The sequence below is a fragment of the Myotis daubentonii genome, chromosome 1 (assembly GCF_963259705.1).
Source record: "Myotis daubentonii chromosome 1, mMyoDau2.1, whole genome shotgun sequence".
Taxonomy (NCBI): Eukaryota; Metazoa; Chordata; class Mammalia; order Chiroptera; family Vespertilionidae; genus Myotis; species Myotis daubentonii.
Genome location: NC_081840.1, coordinates 65,449,701 through 65,476,591, shown reverse-complemented (window position 1 = coordinate 65,476,591; position 26,891 = coordinate 65,449,701). Strand labels below are relative to the sequence as shown.

Below are 26,891 nucleotides of genomic sequence, written 5' to 3'. Positions count from 1 at the left end.
CGATCCCCAGTAGGGGGCGTGCAGGAGACAGCCAATCAGTGACTCTCTCATCACTGATTTTTTAAAAAAAATATATTTCTTTATTGATTTCACAGAGGAAGAGAGGAGAGAGAGATAGAAACATCAACGATGAGAGAGAATCATTGATCGGCTGCCTCCTGCACGCCCCCTACTGGGGATCGAGCCCGCAACCCAGGCATGTGCCCTTGGCCGAAATCGAACCCGGGACCCTTCAGTCCGCAGGCTGACGCTCTATCCACTGAGCCAAGCCAGCTAGGGCATCACTGATGTTTCTATCTCTCTCCCCTCTCCCTCCTCTGAAATCAGTAAAAATATATTTTAAAAACACGCACACACACATCACAAACAGCTGTAGAGAAATGTTACATAAATGTAAACACTTTTACTATAGTATTAATTAGTGAAGATTGTGGTAATGTGGTTATTGGTTTCAACAGATAGGAAGGCGATATAGAATAAAAATCATGGAAGGAAAATTCCCATGAGAGTTTGGGAGAAAGAAGGGTTTTAGATAAAGTAAAAAAAAAAAAAGACACAGAAAACACACATTAATTTTGTTAAAATTTTTTATATTAAAAAACGGCATGAACTTTCTATGTAGAACAAAACTCTTGGAAGGCAAAAGTAGACAAAACCATTAGAACAGAAATAGAGTGCTTCAAATGAATCCCATCACCTTGTGATGTCTCATAAACAGTCTCTAAACCAACACCAGATACAAGAACCGTTTACCCCAAAGAATGAGCAGCAGTCCAGGGTCTCCATACTACTTCATGCAGCAAAACTTAAACCAGAAGGACCTGTTTCCTTTGTATTAGCTCCTGCTTCTGAAGAATTAGAGTTTTTAACAGGGTGCTCATTCACAAGCACTTAGATGGCGTGCCTCTCTGCATCTAGTGCAACACCCAGTGAATGAAGGCAAACAAAGCAATGTCTGGAGTCTGCAATGTTGCCTTGAGGCTTACAAAACAGTAGTTAAAAGTTCTGGAGTGTGCACCACATTGCCAGCAATGGGATGTGTCACAATAGCAGATGTCAAAAGAGTTAAGCTAATATTTTTCTCTAAAGTACATCTGAAATAGAAAAATCTTTAATATATACCATTTGTAAACAAAATTGCACTTGATTTTGCTTTTTAAAATTATCTGAATTACACTGTAACAGTTTCTTTCTCTCCCGCGCTCTTTTTTTTCTTTCTTTTAATTACTGGTAGAACCATGGCTCAAGTCATAAGGACTTTTTTTCCTCAAAACTACCTCTTCAAGATGTAACCTTGGCTTCCCAGGAAATGGAAAGATAATTAACAATTTCCCCATCACCTATGTAACTCCCTAAATAAATAAAAATCGCAGGCAGTTGCTCCTGGAGATTACATGTTATGGTGGTGATGTCACATTTTTTAAAAGATGTTGAACTTTTTAGTTTGACAGATTAAACAATTTAAACATCATAGAAGGTTCAGGAAGAACACACATAAGTTGCATCAACATCCATGTGAGGGTGTGGGAGGGAATGGGGCATCAATGTTATAATAAGAAACTTGCAGAATTTTTTCATCCTATGAACATCATTCAATAAGATGTTCTAGTCCTGACACCTCTCGCCAGCTCCAAAGCACAAAGATCAAGGAACAGATCAGGATGTCATTGCCTCCTTTAATCCATGGAGCAGTGCAGAGGATTGACAGAAGATGATCTCTTCCCAGATACTAGCATCTTCAACTGCACATCTTCCCACTCTTTACTCCATTTTGGATCTTTCAAAGTGTGTGATCATTCGTTCCTAGAGAAAAAAAATAAAAAGATTTGTTCAAAATACATTAATTTAAATGGCCTACATTCCAAATATCTTCTATATAGATAATGCACACAGGCATTCCTGCAAGTACTTGTTTATGTTCATTAAATACTTAGGAGAGATGATTCCTAATCATTTATGAAGATTTTGAAAGATAGACATGTCCAGGCCCCACACAAGATTAACCAAATCAAAATCTCTAGGCCTCTGTACATCAAACCACAAATCAAAAAGAATTGCGTGTTTTAGAGTCAAATAAGATGATAAAACAACAATTTACTTAAGATTAAGCTTTAATAAAAATGTGTACCTCCTCTAATTCAGGAATTTAACTGAATTAGAAATAGTCAGGATGCAGGCAAAGATTTAGTCACAAGAATTTCTAATGCAACACTCAAAATTATAATAAAATACTAGAAAAAATTAAAGGTTCAAAAATACAGAATTGTACAAACTATGGTATATCCTTATAAAGAAATTATAATCACTAAAATTACATGGATAAAAAGCTCTAGAGATCTGTTGCCTAAGAATGCAAATACAGTTAACACTTTGCATTTGAGACTCGTTAAGATGGTCATTTTATTTGTTCTTGACCATAATTTTTTGGTGTGCTCAAGAGGCTTTCTGAAACAAAAAGACTCTAACCCAATATTCAGAACATGTCCAGAACTAGTTCCCATTAACTCAGGCAATTATTGTGAAGCCTTTCAGATGAACTGTATGGAAGCATATTAAGATTAAAAATCAACATAAGCCCGGCTGGTATGGCTCAGTAGTTGAGCATGGACCTATTAACCAGGAGGTCACGGTTCGATTCCCAGTCAGTGCACATGCCCATGTTGCAGGCTCCATCCCTTGTAGGGAGCGTGCAGGAGGCAGCTGATCAATGATTCTCTCTTATCATTGATGTTTTTATCTCTCCCTCTCCCTTCCTTTCTGAAATTAATGAAAACATATTTTAAAAAATAAACATCAGAGGTACTAATTATAATCCTTAATATATGAAGGAGATAGTTGCATAGACAATAATGAATAATAGGTAACTTAAAATAACTTATATGTTGCTTTGGTCTATGATATTCCTTTCTCAATCCTTGTATTATTTTTTCCTAGATTATGTTAAGGGTTAAAACTGAATTTCTTAAAGACAAAGGAAGTAGAAAGTGGGACAGTATGGTTATTTGCTACCCAAATTAAAGACATTCTCAAGTCTGACCATAAAACTTTGGAAAAGGAGGACATATACAGAAAGTAAACCCTCCTGAATATTTGAGTTCTAATGTTAGTATTTCTGTTCTCATCCTTTTCAATGATATTCTTACTGAGTCAAATAAAATCTCCCTGAACAAAGAACTTATGACTCCCTATAAAGTCACTAGACCCATATTTTTTGCACATGATTTGATTACTAACCTCGTCTGAATCAAGAAGGGCTGGAAGTGCTCTGCAGAGAGAAAAACACCAAATAGAATAATGTAAAATAAAGCCAAATGTGGTTCAAAAGGGACAATGGAATAATGAATGCAATATAAAGCATTTTTTTTGTTAAGTGTATAATATTTCTATCTTATTAATGGCTATTTGGGGGAGAACAAATAAAAAACAAGAATCAAAATTACTAAAATTGTATTAAAAAAACAAAAACACGTTCTGTATTGTAATAGAACCAATGTTTAATAAAATTATAGCTATACCCAGCCAGCGTGGCTCAGTGGTTGAGCACTGACCTATGAACCAGGAGGTCACAGTTTGATTCCCAGTCTGGGTACATGCCCGGGTTGCAGGCTCAATCCCCAGTGCAGAGTGTGCAAGAGGCAGCTGATCAATGATTCTCTTTCATCACTGATGTTTCTATCTCTCTCGGCCCTCTCCCTTCCTCTCTGAAATCAATAAAAATACATTAAAAAATAAACAAATGTTTTAAAAAAATGAAATTATAGCTATGGAAAAGAAGTCAAAAATTCCAAAAATAAATAAACAAACAAAATTGAAACAGATTCATAGATACAGGAACAGACTGATGGTTGCCAGATGGAGGGAGGTTGAGGGAATGGGTGAAAAAGGTGAAGAGATTAAGAAGTACAAATTGGTAGTTAAAAAATAGTCACAGTACAAAGTACAGCACAGGGAATATAGTCAATAATATTGTAATAACTATGTACAGTGCCACGTGGGTACTAGAAATACGGAGAGAAGCACTCCGTGAAGTATATGATTGTCTAACCACTGTGCTGTACACCTGAAACTAGTACAAAATAATACTGAATGTAAACGGTAATCTTTACGAAAAAGTAAAAAAAGAAAAAAATATTCCAAAAGAATTATCCCACTGATTTTGGAAACATCTATACCTTAAACTTTCTAAACAAAATGTCATCTGACTGAATAATCTCAATTACTTTTGTTTGTACGTATATCATTCCTAATCTTTATTCTTAAACATCTTTTTAATGTTTTTAATTATTCTTTTGAAAAGTTAACTACAAACATTCTCATTAGTGTACCCTGGCCCTCAGTACTACCTGTGAAATAGGATTCTTTTAGTAATGATTCAAAAACTTACACATCTGTCACAGAAGAAGGGACGTTTTCTTCTACCCACTTCAAATCATCTTCCTGCTGGGAACATACAAGTACCAGTTGTTAGCATAAAATAATACATCTTAGACAAGAATCTAAAGGTCTCAAAATCTTTAAATTTAATCTTTTGTTACTCTGAAGTAGTATATTGACATAACAAATGGGACTGCTAACAGTAAAGTCAAATAACTTAAAAACTATATCACCAAAATGTAAAATGATGTTCTATATCCTTAAATGATTTCTGCCCAAGGGTCTAACACCTAGCTTTCATTTCATGTAAGCTTTGCTTCTTAAAAATGAGATAAAGTCCTTGATGTAGAGTAAATGCAGTTCTAAAAAATGAAAATCTGCCCTAGCCAGTTTGGCTCAGTGGACAGAGTGTCGGCCAGCAGACTGAAGGGTCCCGGGTTCAATTCTGGCCAAAGGCATGTACCTCCATTGCACGCTCAATCCCCAGCCCTGGTTGTGTGGGAGGCAACCAATCACTATGTCTCTCTCACATCAATGTTTCTGTCTGTCTCTCCCCCTCCCTTCCACTCTCCCTAAATATCAATGGGAAAATATCCTTGGGTGAGGATTAACAAATCTCACACACACACACACACACACACACACACACACACACACACACACACACACTGACTAAAAACTCTGAAGTTTACTACAGAAAAACTTTAGGTTATTAATGAGGCTATGACTTCACTGTTAAAAACCATTAAACAAAACCAAGAGCCTGGTCTGGTACCTTTTCAGGTCATAAGCAAACCACCTAGTTCAAGATTCTATCCTAGATAGAATCACTTGCTGTCTCTGTTTTTAACAATGTAAATGTTGTCCTGAATGGTGTGGCTCAGAGGTCAGAGCATCAGCCCACACAATGAAAGGTCACCAGTTCAATTCCCTGTCAAGGGCATGTACCTGGGTTGCAGGTACACCCCCCACAGCGTGTGTGGGAGGCAACCAGTCTGTGTCTCTCTCTCACATCAATGTTTATGTTTCTCTTTCTCTCTCCCCCTCTCCCTCCCTTCCTCTCTCTCTAAAAAGCAATGAAAAAAATAGCCTCAGATGAGGATTTAAAAAAAAAAAGTAAATGTAATAGACATTAAAAAATTTATAAAGCAAGCTGAAGTACAGCCCAGATGAAGAAAATCATTAAAGCCTGCACATACTGCTGCGCTCCACACCTCAGGCTGGAGGGCAGGGCAGAGGAAAGAAAAGAAGTCACACTTACTGCTTTGTTTACTTTACTATTTCCATTTGGTTCTTGTTTGGTACTTCTCATTTTCATCCCTTCTGTAGAAGGAAAAAAAAAAAGGAGATTGGCTAATTATGTCAATATCTAGCAATGATCACAAAAATGAATTCAGAGCTTTATTTTAAGCTTACTGACCTTGAATTATACAATAGATGCTTCTCTATCTTTACATTTATGCTGGGAAATTCAAAGCCAAATTTTCAGCTCATCTCTGGTAAGTTAACTGAACACTTAATAACCAATTATTTACAGAATTTACCATAGCTTCATCTTAAGATTCATGCCCTTATTTTTGCTTCTCCCTAACTTCACCCCCACACAGCTGTAAAATAGTAAACAATGTAATTACATCGAAGTATTTTGATTTTGATACTCAAAATGTAAGCATGTTTGAACTGTGTGGGTTCACTTATATGTGAAATTTTTTCAATAAACACAGTAAATGTATTTTTTTCCTATGTTTTTAATAATACTGTCTTTTCTCTAGCTTCCTTTATTGTAAGACTAGCATTTAATACATATAATATATAAAATATGTATTAAATGACTTTATGTTATCAGTAAGGCTTCCTTCCAGTCAACAGTAGGCTATTAGTAGTAAAGTTTTGGGGGAGTCAAAAGTTACACATGAATTTTCAATTGCATGGGGAATCAGCACCTCTAACCCCCATGTTGTTCAGGGTCAACTTTACTCTATTTCTAAAAACCAGAAAAGAATATTTAAAGCACAAATAAAAGGTAAATTTTATCACTACCAAAGCTTTCTTTCAGCATGGGTTCCTTTTGTTCATCCTCTTCTTCTTCCTCAGACAAAGGTGAAAAGGCAAACCTGAGAGAACAAAGGTAGAACATAAGGGAAAAAATGAGAAAACTACAACAGTTGCTCCAGTATCTGGATTTTACAGGATTATTGAAGCACCCAATTACAGTCATTCATAAAATCAGTTAACTGAATAATAATTCTTCCCCTTCAGAAAGCCTGTATTAGCAAGGGAGAAGCAGGACAGTACCATATTTACACTGAGTGGCCAGATTATTATGACCGGCCAGATTATTTTGACCATCCCATCAGTACAATGAAGTGAATTAGTTATGTAAATAATAATAAAACCTTGAGAGTATTTGCTTAGGAAGTTTTCAATATTCAGTATTTTTGGAAGTGTAAATGAAGTACTGATGGGGTGGTCATAATAACCTGGCCACTCAGTGTATAAATGCTACCCATGACTTTAATCAAGTTACTTATTCTTTATTCTCTCTGTGCACCTCCCGTTTTCCCATCAGTAAATGGGGATAACAGAACATTACTCAGAGGTGTTCTCTGAAAAGTAAATAAGTCACTTTAAAAAGTCCTTAAAGTAATATCTGACACACAGTAAGCATTTAAAAAATGTTCATTTACAAGCATATGTGTCATCCAGAGGTAAGTAAATTCTCGTGTAACTTAAAATCTCAGCCTTCAATGAGGTAGTTGAGATGGAAGTTCTGATCTTGTGTGTTTCAGGTAATTTAAAATCTGTTTCCAAGTGTGGAAGTGGGAAGATGAAGGCCTAATCAGATACATCTCAGATATCTTTCCTACAGTTTCCAAGAGACTCAGCAGACAGGTCATTCCTAGAATGCTTTATCTTTGAACTTGCTCTGTACTTACTATTGCCTGTTACTTTCATTTACCTTGTCTTTAAATCTCCCTTCTGTGATTAAAAGAGAAAACTCTATAAACTAGGAATAATAGGGAACACCTGTAACATGTTAAAGGTTAACTAACAAAATTTCACAGTAGATATCAAAGTTAATGATGACCTGGAAGCACTTATTTTAAAGTGATAAGATGAGGAGTCTCACTCTCACTGCCTCAATTCAATAGCCTAGCCAACACAAAAATCAGAAATGAAGCAAGATTATTTGGAAAGAAATAACATTATCATTAGTTTAGCTAATAACCAATCTACCGAGAAAACCTAAAAATTATCAGCACTAACAAAGTAATGTAGGAAGGTGGATGGAAATGATAAATATACAAAAGCCCAAAGCCTTCCAACATATTCGGGAAAGTCATTGGTATTATTTTTAAAGTATGTATCCTAGAGTATGTAAAAACTTTCAAAAACATTTAAATAAAATTATAAAACGTAACTGAAGCATTGAAAGAACTAAAAAAAATGGACATATACCATAATCAAAGATGGATTAAAAAGATTTCCCTAATTAATCCATTAATGCAATTAAATTCCAATAAAAATCCAACAAGGTTTTCCTAGAATTAAACAATCAAGGTATATTTTTATTGAGGAGCAAAAGATCCAACAGCAAAGGACATTTAAAAAAAGGAGATTGAGGGAGCATGGTTTGGCCCTCCAGATACTACTTAGGTGTGCTACTGATGCAGGATCAGAGCAATTGAAGAGAACAGAAAACCTATAATCAAATAATTCTTGATAAATGGAATCTCAATTATAAAATTTGTAAAAAATTATAAAATAACCATGAATTCACCTCAAGCTAGGAAAGGATGTCTTAAGACACAAAATATACAATCCCTGAGGGGAAAAACTGACAAATTTGACTCCCTAGTTTCAAGTTTTTCTATAACCAAGAACACCATTAAAAAGTTTAAAGTTAACCAATAAACTCTGGGTACAGTTAATAGTTATAAGTGTGATGGAGAAAAATTTAGGCAAAGGAATACGGAAGTGTTTAAGAATTGATGTACAAGGGTATTTAAAACATCACTGTACCTTATTCCTATTTTTAATGACCCCTATGCGTAAGAGGTAACAAAGCAGGCCTTTAGAGAGCCTACTTACCTGGATGCCCATGGCTGGTGTCTGGGAACCTGGCACTGGACCTGTTTCATAACTGGGTAAGGGTGGATCACTGGCCTAGATTACCTCTATAATTCAACCTATAATAAGCTTTGCTTACCTTCTGGGAACCTGGAATTTTGGTACATATTAAGCAGAGGGTGCTTATGTGTCAAGTCCCAATAAAAACCTGAGTGCTGAGTCTCTAATGGGCTTCCCTGAACAGAAACACTGCTACTGCACTTTTTGTGGCTGAGGAAAAGAGCACGTTTGATATACTTCCTCAGAGAAAGGAAAGAAAATATGAATTTTTCTAGACTCCACCTGTGTCTTTTTCCCTTACTGATCACATCATTTTGCTGTAAAAAAACCACTCTGTTCTAAATACAAGAAAATACTGAGTCCCTTAAGTCCTTCTAAACATACGGGTGGTCACCCCAAATGGAAATAGTCCAAATGCCCATCAATACAGAAATGAGTTAATTAACTGTACTACATCTGTACCATGTAAAATTATGCCATCCAAAAAAATAATTAAGTTTAATTTAAAGCAGTTGTCTTGGAAAGGCATTTCCACTACTGAGTAAAAGAAGAGCCCATACTTAAACGAGTAAAATGTGGAAGGACACATCACATTAGGCTGGTAACACTGGAGTTATAGGGAATAGGCACAATATTTTTAAAAAGATAAGACAGAAAGGAAGAGGAGAGGTAAAGCAAAAAATCTTTTAATGACTGAAGGGACTAATTTTATACAGGGGTGGGGAAAAGTAGGTTTACAGTTATAATATCTATCCTGTATAATAAAAGGCTAATAAGCAAACTGACCGATTGGGGAATGACTGGTCACTATGATGATGCGCACTTACCAGCAGGGGGCAGACGCTCAATGCAGGAGCTACTCCCTGGTGGTCAATATGCTCCCCCACTCAGCCAGAAGCCCTGAGCCAGGCTCACACCTGGCTCCATGGGGAGTGAGCCTAAGCCAGCAGGCAGACATCCCCCAAGGGGTCCCAAACTGCCAGAGAGTGCAGGCCGGGCTGAGGGAATCCTCCCCCCCACACACCCCCACCCCCCAGTGCACGAATGTCGTGCACCGGGCCTCTAGTCTACACTAATAAAAGAGAAAAATGGTAATTGGCGTACGACGATACCCTTTTCATTGGCTAATCAGGGCTATATGCAAATTAACTGCCAACTATGATTGGCAGTTAACTGCCAACAAGATGGCGGTTAATTTGCATATGTAGGCACAATGCAGGGAGGCGAAAGGGAAAGCAGGAAGAAGCCCCCTGCCACTGACAGTGATCAGAAACCCAGGGGGGAGCTAAGAGCTGGGGGGCAGGGCAAAGGCGGCCCCCAGGGCCGCCTTTGCCCTGCCCCCCAGCCATGATCGGAGAATCAGGTGCCTTTTCCGCCCTGGCCAGTCATAGCAGGAAGTAGGGGTGGAGGCAGCGATGGGAGCTGGGCACGGTCGAAGCTGGCAGTCCCGGGAGCTAGGGGTCCCTTGCCTGGGGCTAAAACAGAGCCCACGATCGCGGGGCCGCTGCAGCTGTGGGTCCCCGCTGCCCCAGCCGGACGCCTAGGCCAGAGGCGTTAGGCCTGGGCAGGGGCGGAGCCTGCAACCGTGGGGAGCTGGGGGTCCCCTGCCCAGGCCTGACACCTCTGCCGGAGGCCTCAGGCCTGGTCAAGGGGCCGATCCGGTGATTGCTGATCGGAGGGTGATGAGGCTCAACTCCTCTGGCCGAGGCATCAGGCCTGGGCGGGGGGCTGAGCCGGGGATTGGGGGGATATGATGGTCCCCTTGCCCAGGCCTAAAGCCTGGGTCAGAGGCATCAGGCTTGGGCGGGGGGTGGAGCAAGCGATCAGAGGGAGATGGGGGTCCCCTGCCCAGGCCTGACACCTCTGGCGGAGGCGTCAGGCCTGGGCAAGGGGCCGATCAGGCGATCGGAGGGTGATGGGGGTCTACGCCTCTGGCTGAGGCATCAGGCCTGGGCTGGGGGCAGAACCAGTGATGGGGGGAAATGAGGGTCCCCTTCCCAGGCCTGACACCTCTGTCAGAGGCGTCAGGCCTGGGCAAGGGGCCGATCCTGCGATTGGAGGGTGATGGGGGTCAACGCCTGAGGGCTTCCCAGTATGTGAGAGGGGGCAGGCTGGGCTGAGGGACACTCCCACCGCCCCCCACCCAGTGCACGAATTTCGTGCACCGGGCCCCTAGTGTATATATAAAAGCCCAGCGACCAGAACAGCAGAACAACCAGAACGGCCTGTGGCTATGACGTGCATTGTAACAGTCAACCAGCCTGATCCAGGCCCCGATCGGCCCCAACTCGTGGGGGCCAGCTGGCCAATCACCCGCAGCCCCTCCATCCCGCCAGCCCGGCCCGACCCCACCCGTGCATGAATTCGTGCATCGGGTCTCTAGTTAATAAATAATAATACAAGAATAAACTGTGCCTTCGCCAGTATGACTCAGTTGGAGTAATGTCCCATGCACCAAAAGGTCATGGGTTCAATTCCTAGTCAGGGCACATCTCTAGGTCGTGGGTTAGACCCCAGGTCAGGGTGTGTACAGGAGGCAACCAATCGATGTTTCTCACATCAATGTTTCTCTCTCTCTCTCTCTCTCTCTCTCTCTCTCTCTCTCTCCCCCAAATCAATAAAAAAAAAAAATAAAAAGTAAACTTTTTTTTTTTTATAACTATTAACCTACTTTTGCCCACCCCATCCATAGATATAGCTAGCATGTGAACAGAGGAATAGATCAATGTAAAGGATGGTCACCAGGATGTCTAGGCTCTTTCTGAACAGCATTTTCTTTCACACCATTCTTTTTCAACTTTTTTCAAGGAACACAAATATTAAGAGTACAGTGTGAAAAGACAAGACTATTTTCCTGGGATAAAAGAATGTCATTTGTTTTCTTTCTGTATATTTTACTGGTATGTCTGATTACAAAATTAGCTGGTTAGTTATAGCATCTCAATCCTTTTCCTTCTTTGGTGGTACAGTTGTGTAATCTACACTTTTAACTGTCTACATGCACAAAAGTGGGGGTGGGGGGTGGGGGAGAAGGGAAATAAAGGCAGAGTCACAAAATTAAGACAGCCAATTCCTAAATAATTGAGATTTGCCTATAGATGGACAAAGCAAATTCACACATGGATTTTTAATTACAGTCATTCACGTAAGTTTTCATTTACCCTCTCTATTGTTACAAAGTGGGCTAGGCTACTGACTATAGAAACTGTTCTTTCCTTCTGAACATTAGGCAGGTACAACTCTCATTACCAGTGTCAAATCTATCTACCTTCCTTATTTTCCCATGCAAATACATCTATTATCAGTTGTCAGAAATGAAAGGGACCTCAGATCAATTGGTTCAATTCCCCCACATTATACAAAGAGGAAATTAAAGCTCCGATTGGTGAAAAGAGGCAGCATGCCAAAAATCACAATGCAAATTAATAGAAGAGTTGAGACAGGAACTTAATTCTCCTGATTCCAGTCTGGCCCAGTGAGTGCTCCTCCTTCCATTATATGACATGACCCTGACACTGACACCCACTGCACCACCCTTATTTGATAACACCGTCATTCAATGGTTAGCAGCGTAAATAAGAAGTGTCCAAGAACCTCTGGTTGTTTGCAGATGGTCGCCAGAGAACCATAATAACAAAGAGGATCATGGAGAACAGCAACCGCCAGATGGCATCGTCCACCCACAGCTCCCGCCAATCCTACCGAAGAGAAAAAAATATAACACATATTACATTATCTTATCCCTTTGTTCAGAAGCCCTATGGCATAGAACAAGGATCACTTATTTATTAATTCAACTTACATTTACTAAGAGCCTGCTATGTGCTAGGCACTGTGCTAAGTGAGTGGAATACAAAAGTGAAGAAACATAGTTTCTTCCCTTGTAGTATTTACTATTGTTAGAAAAAAGGCACCAACTAGCTAGCTAAGGTTGCAGGCTCAATCCCCAGTCAGGGCACATACAAGAATCAACCAATAAATGCATAAATAAATAAGTGGAACAACAAATTGATGTTCCCCTCTCTCTAAAATCAATCAGTACATTTCTTTTAAAAAGGCACCAACCAGCCCTGCTGGTATGGCTCAGCAGTTGAGTGTTGACCCAGGAACCAGGAGGTCACCGGTTTGATTCCTGGTCAAGGCACACGCCGGGGTTGCGGACTTGAACCCCGGTGGGGGGAGTGCAGGAGGCAGCCAATTGATGATGTTTCTCATCGATGTTTCTATCTATCCACTTCCCTTACTCTCTCTAAAAATCAATAAAAACATATTTAAAAAATACAAAGAATAAAAAGGCACCAACTGTAGAGCACTTGTGAGTGCTTCATTAGAGCTCTGAGAATCTTTGGGGAAGGGTTTTTATTAGATTGCTACTTTTTATAATTTTCATATTAATTAATTTATTCTTACCAAAATGGAGCCTTTGCACCGCCAAAGAAATTGGCCACAATCTTTGTACTCAGATCTTAGGAGCATGACTTCTACTCAGATTAGCATTCTTCATATACACTTAATGTTTAGGATTCTGAATTTCTTGAGAATTTTTAGTTAAGATAAGATTGGGTTATGACAGACTGTGGTTTATCACTTATAAAAATTTTTCCCACCATTGGGATAATTAGATCCCCCGCCCCTAAAACAAAACAAACAAAAAATCCTACCATACCAAAAGCCATAGTAATATAGAATTACTATATTACTATGAAGAGAAGCATTCTAACACTCAGGGTAGAGTCCTAGCCCTAATTTCTTGTAGGGTGTGAACCTTACCATTGTCATCAACATGGCTATCTACATATAAAACAGTACACTATTCATAAATGCATGTATTTATAACTCACCGATTGACAAGTCACTATCCTGAACTTCATGGTTGTCCAGATGATAAACACAATAGATGCTAACAGGAAATGAAAAATCTAGTCAGAATATGAATACTGGTTTATATCCCCAATTAGATTCTCTGGGTTAAGTGAAATCCCACACATTCCTAACACCCAAAATATCACAATCATTTTTTATCAAGTGATTTTAACAAATTTATTCAATGCAAATTTCCTTTACAACTACTATAAGCAAGGCCCACACTCTTGTCAACCCTTTCTGTACTTAAAGACTAATTTTACTATCTGGTTACTTCAGTAATCCTCATAAATTGGAAAAGAAGGTATTGAAAACATGGCATTTCCCAGCATTCCCAACACTATAGGTTTTTTTTTCCTTCCTTCATCCTTAGTATAATAATGCCAGCTTTTCTTTGGCTGGTCAGGAGGGGAAAAAAGGTTGATAAAATTACTGCAAGACAGAGTTGTTGGTTCCAATCATAGGCGAGACCTCCCATTCCTGGTACAAGGGGCAAAAGTCAGGCAAATTAAATTAACCTACTTTGGCTATGGTCTACCTAATGTCTGTATTTTATGGATGCTATGACATATGTAAAAGCCAAATAAAAGCAATAAACCCCACAGGTATTTAATAAAGCCAAATAAGCCAGTATTAATGTTTTCTAAAAGGAATCTAGATGCTATATGGCACTCAAGCTAACTTGCCTCAAGAAAAAAAAAAATGCCTCCGAAAAAGAACGGAGATAGGAGAGAGATATACAAGAACTGAAATTATATATAATTGACTTTTTAGCTATTATACTTAAAATAAGTGGTTCACAATCTTTTTTGAACCAAAGATCCCCCTGAGAACTTGACAAAAGCTAAAAGACAAAGATCCTTCCCCCAAGTGAAATGTACAAAACCTAGATAATTTTAGAGAGCCCACCTATGGCCTCTCAGGTTCAGAATATCTGTTTTAAAAGGATGGCATTTAAACAGCAAGAAGAAGCTCCCACTTACCTGCCACTGCCATGATGAGGGTGTTGGTGAAATGTCGGTACAGCGAGAGTTTTACAATGTTCCTCCGAAGTTTTAATAGCTTCATTGTTTGAGTCAGGCTAATAAATATGTGTTTGCAGGTCAAGGAAATCAACATTCAAATAAAACAATAAGCTAGTAAATTAATCCTCAAGTTTCTTTGAGAATCTGGGGTCACATTTATAGAGCTTTGGATATCCCAGAGGCCTTACAGCTCTCTTATTCTCAATGTCACAAACACCCCAAGCCTCACCAAGGTGACTAAGAAAGTCTTCATTTTTAATGAGATACTGAAGAGAATACAGAATCAGAATAAAATAAAAATGCAAAAAATAAAAAATATAAAAAAGGAGAAAGACCAGAATAAGCTTTTTAGAGAAACAAAGATGAAAAACAAAGACAAATGAAAGAAAAATGAATGAAAATGAGTATCAGACAAGTAACAGACAAATGAAATGAAAATTAGTAAAATCTCTCTTCCTTTAAGGTAGGTAGCTCTGTTTTCTACGTCTTAGCGAATCCAGTCTAGGGTCATGAATACACTCGTGCCAATAACCTCTCAAAGTTCTACAGTCAGTCCCTGTGCCATCAGCTGCCTGTTCAATTCTGAATTAATAGAACCATACAATTATAATTGGCTGAAAATCCCAGGCAAAAGGCTCTAAAATCAGCAACTCTCTATTTTCAGGGTATTATTCCCAAGTAGAAGTTGCCGCAGAAAGACAGGAGGGGAAGTGATGACTACCAAAGACAATATCTGCTCTCATGTCCAACTTTGAGAACCAGCAAATATTAAAATACATGAGTTGGACCTTAGTCTGCTCTGTGACAGTGACTTAGCTGCTCCCTACCCATTGGGTTACATTATCGTATGGTCCAGTCCCTCTCTCCACGCCTCTCTCCATTCTTCCCAATATTCATAGAGGCTTACAAAGGCACACCTGAAAGATACTGACCTAGAAAACATTTGGCTATTTAAACCCAAGACACTCAATTTCAAACATTTTTGATATATGACAATCCACTCAAATTCACAAAATTACAATTTGGTTTACATTCAGTTTTTTATAACAGTCACAGTCTAGCAAGACAATAATATCGCACAATTACACTTAGGACTGAATAAACCACAACCAAAACAAATTTTTAAAACCCCCAAAAAGATTAAAGTCCAAAAACTTGAATCCTTCCTTTAACAGGTCAAGTCCCTAATAAACAAATGTCTAATTTTAAGCAGCAGGAGAAAAAGATTATTCAAATGTAAATATGTTTGTTATCGACTGGTTAACTTTGCCTGTAAATGAATCAACATTTATTTTACAGCGGAAGTCTTCAGACAATGCCAAGTCAAATTTTGAATAAAGGTACAAAGCACTTACCCTATAAGGCAGGAGTCCTCAAACTTTTTAAACAGGGGGCCAGTTAACTGTCGCTCAGACCGTTGGTGGGCCAGACTATAGTTTAAAAAAAAACTATGAACAAATTCCTATGCACACTGCACATATCTTATTTTGAAGTAAAAAAACAAAACGGGAACAAATACAATATTTGTATTTGCATGTGGCCTGCGGGCCGTAGTTTGAGGACCCCTGCTATAAGGGTTATAATCTGCTAAACCTACATAGAATTTTAAGAGAGTCAAACCATCTTATGTAGTTCCTGAAATCACATTTTAAGAATTAAAATCTTTTCATCAGTTCAAAGCATTTAATAATTCCTAGAGGCTGAAAGAAAGAGCAGGAGCAGAGTAGTCAGTGATTGTAACACTAATTGGAGTGCACAAATAAGTCCAAAATCGAGGTAAAAATGCTCATTTAAAAATAAGAACAAAAACCAGAGCTTTTATCTTTATGTTCCGCCCACAGTTACCAGCACTTTTCAAAATTAAAAACACACACACAAAACTGCTTACCTGAGCTCTCAGGTTTTTAAACAGAAATATCCTAATCCCCAGATTAAGAAGTAATCAACAAAACCGGTAAAAACCCTTTGCAGAAAGATCGATGGAAACCCATATTCAAGGGGAGAAAATGGACCGCCATCATACAAGCCAATGAGAAGGATATCCACCAGCACAGGGCAGTGTCTAGGAAAGCCAAGGGGATAAAGGCCAAGGAAGCAAGATCAGTCTGGGCCTGCAGACAAAGAAAGAGAGGTGGTAAAAGGGAGTCTAGAGATGCACAGAGAAGAGACCAGCACACAATTCGGCATTTATATAATCACATGGAATGGTTTGCATCTGAGCTGAAAGAAAAGAAATAGGAGTAACACTTGGCGCCTACACCATTGTGCCCCTCTGACAAACCATCATGCAGAATATAAAAGTGTATTTCATGAAAACTGTCAAATACAATCTCAATACAATAAAACATGCGGCTAACCTCCAACGAGCTCCTAGCATGCTAAAATCCACTTTAAATGACCACACCAAAAACGTTATGGTGATACAAATCTCCATCCATCTTATCATTTCCTATCATTTTTATTTTGGCTGCAAGTCTTAAAAGGCCCTTCTCATATTTAAAAGTATTGCATCATTAACATACTAAGAATTATTGATTTCCTGAATTGTAATATAATGTAATTTTACAAAAAAGAGCTCACCTCAAAATAAGATATTAATACAAATATTTGTCCTCCAAACTATGCTGCTTGTTTTCTCACATGTGCACACACACACACACACACGTATATATACATATATATATATAACATGCTATTTATATAACCCTAATTACCCAATTACCAGGGTATTATTAAAAGGATATCCATAAAATAATACAGGCATCAATTGTTGACAAGGCCAGGTTAACTATCAAAGCCAAGATATAAGCAAAATACTACAGCAGCAGAAGAAAGAAAACGCAATTGACAGAGGGTTAAAGTTGCTAAAAGTCTAAGAAAATTACATAGACGACAGTGTGATTTGAACATCTAATTTGCATTCAAAAGTGTTTTATTTAAAAGCAATTTATAGCAAAACTAACTGAGCCCAGTTTACTTGAGGGAAATGTGGGGTTTATAGAGTGATTTTTAAATAAGAAAGTAAAGCAATGACATAGGGAGGCCCACTTCTTCACATTAATCCAGCTCTAACATAAATTTCCTTATCACTTATCTCTCTCAGTGCTTTGGTTTCCTCCCCTAAAAGGGCATAATTATGTAATTCTCAAGAATTATGTGAAACGTAGTTACATGTTAAGAAAACCTTTGTAATTCAAGTGCTGGCTAAGCAAAAAGCTCTGTCACTTTAAAACAAAAATTAGATTACCAGCAAGTGCATGATTACAAGGTTTGCCACTTATACAAGAATGGAACCACTGTCCGGAAGAACTAAACAAGTAGTAATTTGCGGATGGGTGGGAAAGCATTCATTCTGGTCACACATTGAATTTCAAGCTCTAATATAGATTCAAAAGAAAAAGTGAATTACATATACATTTTAAAAATCAGAGCCCAAAGGTGACTTAGAGAAAATAGTAAAGAAGCCCACAGATATTCCCAATTCACCTTCTCAAAACAAAAACAGTTATGTTTGAACTGACCACAAAAACGTAGATTAAGCAGTACTGACCCCAGTAACTCTGAGGACCCCTTCCATGCCAGAGAACAAGAGATATAGGGCTCCTGCTACAACAACTTTGTGAAGAGTGACTCCAAGGCGAGGCCTACAGAGAAAGCAGAGAGATAAAGTTGAGTACAAATGTGACAAACCCTGAGACAAACTCATGTTGGTTAATATAGGACAACAACTTAGTTGAGATAAGCCAGACATACTCTGTAAAGTCACATGAGAGAAAAACTCAGAGCTTATGCTCTTAAAACAAGATACTGAATAATAAATTTTAGATCAGACCCCCTTAATTCTACATTTAAAAATTTTTTTCTTACTGATTTTTAGAGAGGAAGGGAGAGGGAGAGAGTAAATCATCAATTATTCTCCTCCCTCCTCCCCCACATCAAGCCCAAAACCCAGTCATGTCCCTGACCAGGAACTGAATCAGCAACCCTTTGGTGCATGGGATGATGCCCAAGAGCCACATTGGCCAGGGCACTGCAGCATTTTTAAAAATACATATTTTATTATAGAGAATTCTGAAACATATTCAACAGTATAATAAACCCCTATATATCCATTATCCAGTCCTAATAGCCTCCAACCTACAGCCAATCCTGCTCAATGCACTACCCATCCACTTCCCATCCTCTCATATTATCTTGAAACAAATTCTAGACATCCTATCTTTTATTTGTCTACTTTTCAGTATGTTTTTAAACAGATAATTTTTTAAAGAAAAGATAATTTTCAAACAGAAAAATTTAAACAACTTCTTAACATAATCAAATACCCTACTGAAGCTCACTAGATAAATAGTACATTATAGAGCTCAAAATCCAACAAAATCCAAAAAATCTTTTAAGCAGCTTCTGCTTGAAGGAAGATCCTTGATATTTAAAATGCTACTGAATCAGAATCTGTATTTTAACAAGATCCCTGGATTACTGACTAGTGCATTACACACTAGCAAAGCTCTATATGGGCTGCGATTTTTCTCCACAATAGCGTATCTTAAAAACCTAGGATAAGTCTTGCATATAGGAGGCATTGAAATATCCTATCTAGTAATAGACAAACATGGTAACTGACCGTACCTTCGCAGCGCCTCCCATTGGCTAATCAGCGCAATATGCAAATTAACCACCAATAAAGATGGCAGCTAATTTGCATATGTAGGCGCCAAGCGACGGAGCGAAGCCCGCCGGCCCCCGGGCAGGACCAGCAAGCGAAGGCCGGCGTGGCGAGCCAAGAGGGAAGCCCGCTGCGCCGGCCCTGCCCCCGGGGCCCAAGCGGTGAGCAAAGAGCGAAGAGCAAAGGCCTGGGTTCCGGGCACTGGAGGAAAATTGGTGCCAGCAGCCAGGGGAAGGGGTCCCCAAGGGCACAGGCCAGGCTGAGGGACCCACCCAAGTGCACAAATTTTTGTGCACCAGGCCTCTAGTTTGTTAAATAAATTTAAAAATGTAATTCCCCCATTCCTCTAGTCTCTTTTATATGAATGAGTTTTAAAAGTGAAAATCTCCCATTTCTTTAGCCCACTTAAAACTCCTTGAGATAACTGTCTATACCTGGCTAACTCCAACTCCTGTTCTATTCTCGCTTGAAGTTACTCCAACCAAGCTCACGCTAAGTCCTACCACTGGACCAAAACTATTCTTGCATGTAGTTAAATCCAATGGTCAAGTCTCAATCCTCTCTGACAAAATTATTCACTCTTTCCTTGAAAGTCTTCAGGCTTGCCTCCCACAGCTTTGGTCATCCTCCTCAATTTCCTCTAATTCTACTTTGCCTCACTGACTTCTAAATAACAGAAAATGTTCAAAGACTCAATCCTTTAACCTCTCCTCTAAATACACTTATACCTTGGTGATCACATCCCATCTCATGGCTAAATAACATCTACATCCTGATGACTTGCAAATTCATCTCTCTCCCCCTTACTTCCCTCATTTGTATATCTAACTAAACTCTGAACTCCTAATCTTGCACCCACTCTAAACTTAACCCACCTAAGATCTTCCTGAACTCAGTAACTGTCAACTGCATCCTTCCATTTGTTCACACCAAAATAGTTGGCATCATCCTTGATTGCTCTCTCTTTCACATCACACATTTGATCTGTCAGCAAAGTCCACTGGCTCTACCTTCAAAATATATATAGAATCTGACCACATTTTAGCATCTCTTCCTCTGGAGATACATATAGTTCCTTCACCAACTTGAGATCTTTGCCTAAATGTCAGTAAGTGAAGCCATCCTTGACCACCCTATTTAACACTTGCAAGCCCTACCTCCTGTCCTCTAGACCTTCTGCCTGCTTTATCTGCTCCCTAGCACTTATCACTGACATTTTACATATTTACTCACTGATTTTATCCATTTTCCCCCAATGTAAGCTCCAAGTCTTCTGTTTATTTGCTGTATCCCCAGGGCCTAGAACAATGCTAAGGCACTTAATAAATACATTTTTTTCAACAAATTTTTTCCAGATTGTTACAGCAAGAATGCTCTTCCCATAAAAAATCTGATTTGCAAAATATTTTGGAAGAGTAAAGTCACTATAAGTTTACTCTAAAAGTTTGGTGTTTCAATGTTATTTGCTACAATTGCAGGCTTTCCTACTCCTTGAACTTTCAGCTGTGAGATGAAACTAACATTTTTCCAACTTTTACAAATCTACAAAATTTCAGATACCTTTTCTTATTTCAGAACTATTTTTTTTATCAACTGTTACAGGACTACTATACTGGGAAGCTGCAATACTGTTTCAATTTAATCAGTGTCTCATTTCACTTTTCCATACAGGAAGTGAATACTTACTTGACTATGCCATATCCCAGACTGACTATAATGACCAGGATTCGAGCCAGTGAACGTTTAACTGCTGAAAGCAGCTCTGCAAGGATCAAGGCACCTTGGACTATGAGAAAGAAGGGGGAAAAAGTGCTGTAAATCTAGGTTTGAGAAAAGGTGCAATTCTAGAACGATATAGATCTCTAACACTCTTCAGAATAAGCACTGGTATTAGTTCTACTAAAAAAAAAATACTTCTTCAATTTTTACAAATACATAAACTGACATAATCTTATTCGTGTGAATAGCAATCTGGCTGTGTTCAATTTACCTTCCCTCCTTACCCCTCACTTCACTAAACCCTCAGCAGAATATTTTACCCTACTTGAACAGTTCATAGCAACTAGTAAATAGTCTCTCCATTTTTAAAAAGTGTGAAATATAGCTATCCATAGAAAAGTACAACACACACAGCTTTCAATTCGTTTTCACATCTACTATTTTTCAGGCCCTTTGAAAGACCAGGGAAATATTTAATTAGTGTAACTTGTAACAATAATTATCAATAATTAAATGATCTGAAGAGAGAGAACTGAAGCTATCATAAAAAAACTTCAGTACAAAACAGTTTCTGTCATCTGTTCACCTTACTAAACTATAAGCACCCTCTTATTTTCTTGGTACTACTATATTTCACCAATTCTTAGATGTATCCCCACCCCCATTTTAAATCTTTAAAATCAAAATGTCTCTTATAATCAATGGTATCTTAAAATTAAATTCACAGTAGTTAGTTTCTTAGATGTATATAATAATGGTGCCTTAAAAATCAATGGCAATGAAATTCAATGATGTTAACAGTCTTTCCCAAAAGTCACTACTTTTGTGAATATATTTTAGTAAAATTACTCCTAAATCACTGAACCTGCAAGTTATAATATTAAAAACAAAAGTCACAATCAAAGTTATTCTAATAATTAAATAACTGAAAAGTTAAACCTACTAAATAACTGCTAACCTTAGGAAAAACTGTCACGTCTCACCTGCTGATCATTCACAAATTGGCATTTTTTGGTTACATACCAGATTCTCCTTTGTAACGGATGTTCTGAAATTCTGCATAGAAGACAGCTTTCTCAAGCATTCCCAGGAAGATGACAGCTCCAATCCAAAACTGAATTCTCAGGAGATCTCTCCAGTAGCAGGCAGACCATGCCAGCCACAGAACACCAAACAGGACATACACAATACACATCACCATGAAAAACTGTCATAGAAGTGGATAAGAGATAAAAAAGAGGATTAAGGCCAAGGGCCACTTTAGCATCAATACACACTCTTAACAAGATACAAAAAAAAATGCATATCATACCTTCTACTTGAAAGATCATTATTTTATTTCTTTGAATTTTGATACTCACACACAAAATAATTACCTCTTCTTGAGCAGAGGGAGACTACCTAAGGGCTTGTTATCAAGTGACTGCTTATCTGTATTAATTGAGCTTTTTCAGCTCACAATGTAAAATTATATAAATGAAGAGAACACTGAAAAAAAGGTATGGCAAGGAAATGAAACACGACCAAGTGGGAAAACTATAAAAGGGAAAAGAAGAAGAAGAAAAATTGAACAAAGGAATTCTAAGAAGTACATTAAGGATATTCCCATAGACACACACACACTAAAAAGGATGAAACTTCATCATTTAATTACTTTAAGTGGGATCAGAAACTACAGGGTTGTAAGAAGTGCCCTGCTTTGGATCCTTGAGAAGATGTGAGATTTGAAACAATCTTTGAGGTATTTTCCAACTCTACAATTCCACACATCATCACCTCTTCATTTTACAGATAAGAAAATGAGGCACAAAGGGGTTCACTGACACTCACAAGGTCACATTCTAGTAAAAAGTGCCAAAGTACAAGCACTATTTTGTGAACTGTTCAGGAACAATTCTTTAAAAAGGAAATTGCCACAAAACATGGATACTCTTTCAAGTTAAACTAATTTAATGTTCAAGTTAAAGAATATAAATTCACTTACAATCATCAACGGATATTCTTCAAGTGTGAGGTATTCATAGGGGCCCTTCAATTCAACAGTCACTGCCAAAACACAGTCCTCAGAGTTAATGTGAACAATTCAGGATTTAAACAAAAACATTATCTGATATTTGTCTGATAAAAATTAATGAAAATTCCAGTGGGTCATTTACTTTTAACCATTTCAATTCTGGCGAATATTACATGTGTAGAGCACTTTGAAATTCACTAAGTGTTCTCATGGTTTGTGCTATGTCCTGCTTAGGTCTCCATGCCTCTGCTACAGTCAATATCTTAAGGGAAAAGCCCTTTGTTCCCATACTCACATCCTTTAAAGACTAGGATGAATGTACTTCCTCCACAAACCTTCTGTGAGCTGCCCAACTGGAACTTCCCCATCTCCTCTAAATTCCAAACACACTTCATATATACTTTTCTTACAACACAGCACTAATGTGTTTTAAAAATTACAGGACTTCATTCCTTCATTCTGACTCCCTCGATCTGCTCTCTCTCCTTACCTATATTTTCATATTGCTTCTTATTTTACCTACTTCAGTTTTATATGACTTTGCTACATTAATGTATCATTTCTAGAAGGTGCTTAATAACAACAGTGTTTAATGAAGCAGAACAAGTGAAGGTAACAAGTATCTGAAAGACAGATTTGATTTACAGAAACAAACCTATGACTACTTTTAAATTTTAATGGAAAAACTATTTGGATAAATTTTATATTTGATTAACAAGTAAAAAGTAGTATCTATCTCCAGAAACACACTAATAAATGCCTATTCAACAAAAATATCCCACTCATTTTTTTAAATGTTTTTATTGGTTTCAGACAGGAAGGGAGAGGGAGGGAGAGAGAGAGAGAGAGAGAGAGAGAGAGAGAGAGAGAAACATCAATGATGACAGAGAATCATTGATTGGCTGCCTCCTGCACACCCACTGGGGGATCAAGCCCAAAACCTGGACATGTGCCCCCCTGACCAGGAATCAAACTGTGAATTCCTGGTTCATGGGTCGACACTCAACCACTGAACCACGCCAGCTGGGCCCCACTATAATTTTTATCAGGCAGAAAGGACATGCCATTATTAAAAATGAATCAGGCCTGTGCACCAAAAGGTTGCTGGTTTGATTCCTGGTCAGGGCACATATGTAGGTGTTGGGTTTGATCCCCAGCTGAGGAGCATACGGAAGGCGATCAATCAGTATTTCTCTCTCACATCGGTATTGTCCCCCCCTCCCCCCCAACCCCATGAACCCTCTTTCTAAGCATGTCTTTGGGTGAGAATTAAAAATAAATCGGATCTAATACTTTTATGAACAAAAGGAGCATCCTATAATAGAAATCATAAAAATGTCATAGAACTGGTTTTTAAATCTATACCTTAATTAAATAAAAAAGCAAATAAAATAATTAGCGAATATTTGTCACATTCTTTGCTTACACTATGCCAGAAGGTCAGTAAAATACAGCACATGGACCAAATCTGGCCATCCACTTTTTGTAAATAAAATTTTAATACAAAACAGTCACATCCATTCACTTACATATTCTCTACGGCTGCATTCACACAATGGCAAAGTTAGGTAGTTATAGGAGAGAAAACATTTACTATCTGACCCTTTAAGAAAAAGTTGACTAACCCCTGCTCTATGCTAAAATAGAACTTAAGCACTTACTATATGATACACACTATGGAAAATAGGGGATGGTCAGATGTATAAGATGTTTTCTGCCATCCTAGTGGATTACCATCTAGAGGGAAGAGAGAGTTAGTTGAAAAGCAACACAGAGAACTGTCCTCTGAGACAGACCCAGAAGAATGAAATTTGTATTTTCCAGGATAAAGTAAAAAGCCATCCGGGCAGAAGAAATAACAAAGACAGGTGTAAAAATGCATAATATATTTAAAGAACATGTAGACTGAGACAATGAATAGTACCATATCATAGTGTTTTGATACAAGGCAACGAAAAGTAAAATGGGACAACTTATAGTTTTAGAAACCTTGCTTATAAATGTGGGCATTTTATAGGCAATAGGGAGACTTCAAAGGCTTTAACGAAGGGAAGAAAAATGATAAAACTGTTTTAGAGAGAAACTTTCACATAACGTAGTTTGGTCTATTCTTTAAAGTTTCTTCTTAGCTCCAAACAACAGATGGATAAAACAAAAAAAGAACGTAAGCTAGAAAACATGTGTGTGTATGTGTGTGTGTGTGTGTAAAGACCAAATAATGGCATCTCAGAAATTCAAGAACAGTTTAACATTAGAAAACCAGTTAATATAATGCATCACATGAACAGATTAAATGAGGAAATCTTTATGATCACTTTAATACAATCAAAGCATCTGATAAAACTGAGCATTCATTCTTAATACTAACAAAAATATACTTATTTTTGGAATAGGAAGGGATAGCCTTAACCAAATAAAGAATACATTTTTTTAAATCTACAGTTAACATGATATTTAATGGTGATATGTGCCAATATTGTAAGATAAGGATGGCCACCATAAATAATTGTTTCTCTTCAATATTCTCCTTGAGAAAGCAGAGGAGGAAAGGAAACCGCAGAGAAGGAAGAAACAAAACAAAACAAAAAAATTATAAGAAATAAGAACAGTTTAGTAAGCTACTGCAAAATTCCAGAAAGAGATGACTTCTATGAACTGGGCAGCAAGAATGGAAAGGAGACCATCAAGAAAAATTGAGACAGTTGACATACAAAATTACATTAGTTCCAGGTGTACACCATAGTAATATTGTGATTTTGTATCTCAACTGTAATTGAAAAATAAACTTTAAAAAAAGAAAAAATATTGAGACATTAAATAATTACCGAAGTCCATTAATTTTTATATTGCCAGGTTTTGACTTGGTAACCAAGTTTTGACAAGTCATCTCTTTCTGGAATTTTGCAGTAGCTTACTAACCAAGTACCAAGAACATGATACTAATTAAAAATTTAAAAAGCTGGAGAATCAAATGAAAGAAAATAAAATCTAGAATCTATCATCCTATATAATAAAAGCCTAACATGCAAATTGTCCCCTCAACCAGGAATTCGACCTGGAGTTCAACCGCTCACTATGACACGTGCTGACCACCAGGGGGCGGCACAGACCATGGAGGGCGTCAGCGATGCAGCACTGGCAACGGGCAGCAGTGGAGGCGCTGCCGGCCTCAATGGGCCCCAACAAGAGTGGGACTGCGACAGGATGGTGGAGCAGGTGAGTGGGTGGCGCCAAGCCAAGGCGGGTGTGAGTGGGGCCCGATTGCCCCGCTGATCGCCCCACAGACGGCAACCAGTGGTGGCAGCGGAGGGTGGGGCCACCGCCCAGCCACATGCACTGAGGGAGCAGGGCGGGGGGCCGATGACTTAGGCAGAGGGGGACGCATGGGGCCCTGGGTGCCCAGGTGCTGCTGGGACCTGCCCTTCCATGCCAGATATTAGCTCTTCGATTGCCAGGCAGGCCTAGGAACTGTACCCGTGCACAAATTTTGTGCACCAGGCCTCTAGTATATAATAAGAAAGCATATATGAAGTGCCTAAGACTGTTATCTGGTACATCTTGAGTACAGAAAAATGTTAATTTCTCTCCCTCAATTTTTCTATGTAAGAATAAACTTTCTTAATTAATTATTCCCTCCCTGAAAGCAATTACACATGACTCACCATACATGGCACAACTAGATAATAATGCAAATGGTAAAAAGAAATGAAATGTACTTACTGGTAAAAAGATTACTTAGTGAATTTTCTTTTGATGATTCCTTTGAGAATGAAATGCCAATATGTACAATAAAAATGTATGGTGCATCTTGCCAAGTTTTCAATGGATCATGCATTGCCTAGAGAGAAAAAAGGCACTAAAACTTCAAGTCTTAAGAATTAAGAGCATAAGTTAATAATCCAGTATGAAAATTATTTCAGAATGTACCCAGAAACATGGTTGAGTCCTTCATGTTCATTCATTAAAACAGTAGACACAACAACACAAACAGGCCTATTGTACATATAATAAAATAGGTTAGATTATAAATTACTAAAAGGCAGGACATCTTCTATCTTGTTATACACAAAAATCACATGTTTTACTTACCTATTTTTCT

General features: G+C 38.2%; 1 protein-coding gene across 13 annotated transcripts in view; it reads right to left on the bottom strand.

Moving 5' to 3' along the window:
* Positions 1-569: 569 nt before the first annotated feature.
* TMEM87A (transmembrane protein 87A) overlaps positions 570-26,891 on the bottom strand; it is a 48,380-nt gene continuing 22,058 nt past the window's right edge. For 4 of the 13 annotated variants that reach the window (XM_059704371.1, XM_059704411.1, XM_059704401.1 and 1 more), the window contains 14 exons: positions 26,513-26,630; positions 22,763-22,824; positions 21,802-21,985; positions 20,746-20,845; positions 17,944-18,037; positions 17,138-17,209; positions 14,352-14,460; positions 13,347-13,405; positions 12,100-12,203; positions 6,415-6,488; positions 5,636-5,697; positions 4,385-4,440; positions 3,235-3,265; positions 570-1,803 (listed from right to left, as the gene is read on the bottom strand). In XM_059704371.1, coding sequence (XP_059560354.1) covers positions 1,762-1,803; positions 3,235-3,265; positions 4,385-4,440; positions 5,636-5,697; positions 6,415-6,488; positions 12,100-12,203; positions 13,347-13,405; positions 14,352-14,460; positions 17,138-17,209; positions 17,944-18,037; positions 20,746-20,845; positions 21,802-21,985; positions 22,763-22,824; positions 26,513-26,630 — 1,167 coding nt within the window. In that variant the 3' untranslated portion in view covers positions 570-1,761. Of the gene's footprint in view, positions 1,804-3,234; positions 3,266-4,384; positions 4,441-5,635; positions 5,698-6,414; positions 6,489-12,099; positions 12,204-13,346; positions 13,406-14,351; positions 14,461-16,431; positions 16,505-17,133; positions 17,210-17,943; positions 18,038-20,745; positions 20,846-21,801; positions 21,986-22,762; positions 22,825-24,453; positions 24,530-26,512; positions 26,631-26,891 lie in introns of those variants that run through there. The other 9 variants (XM_059704382.1, XM_059704419.1, XM_059704392.1 and 6 more) reach the window with 8 other exon arrangements.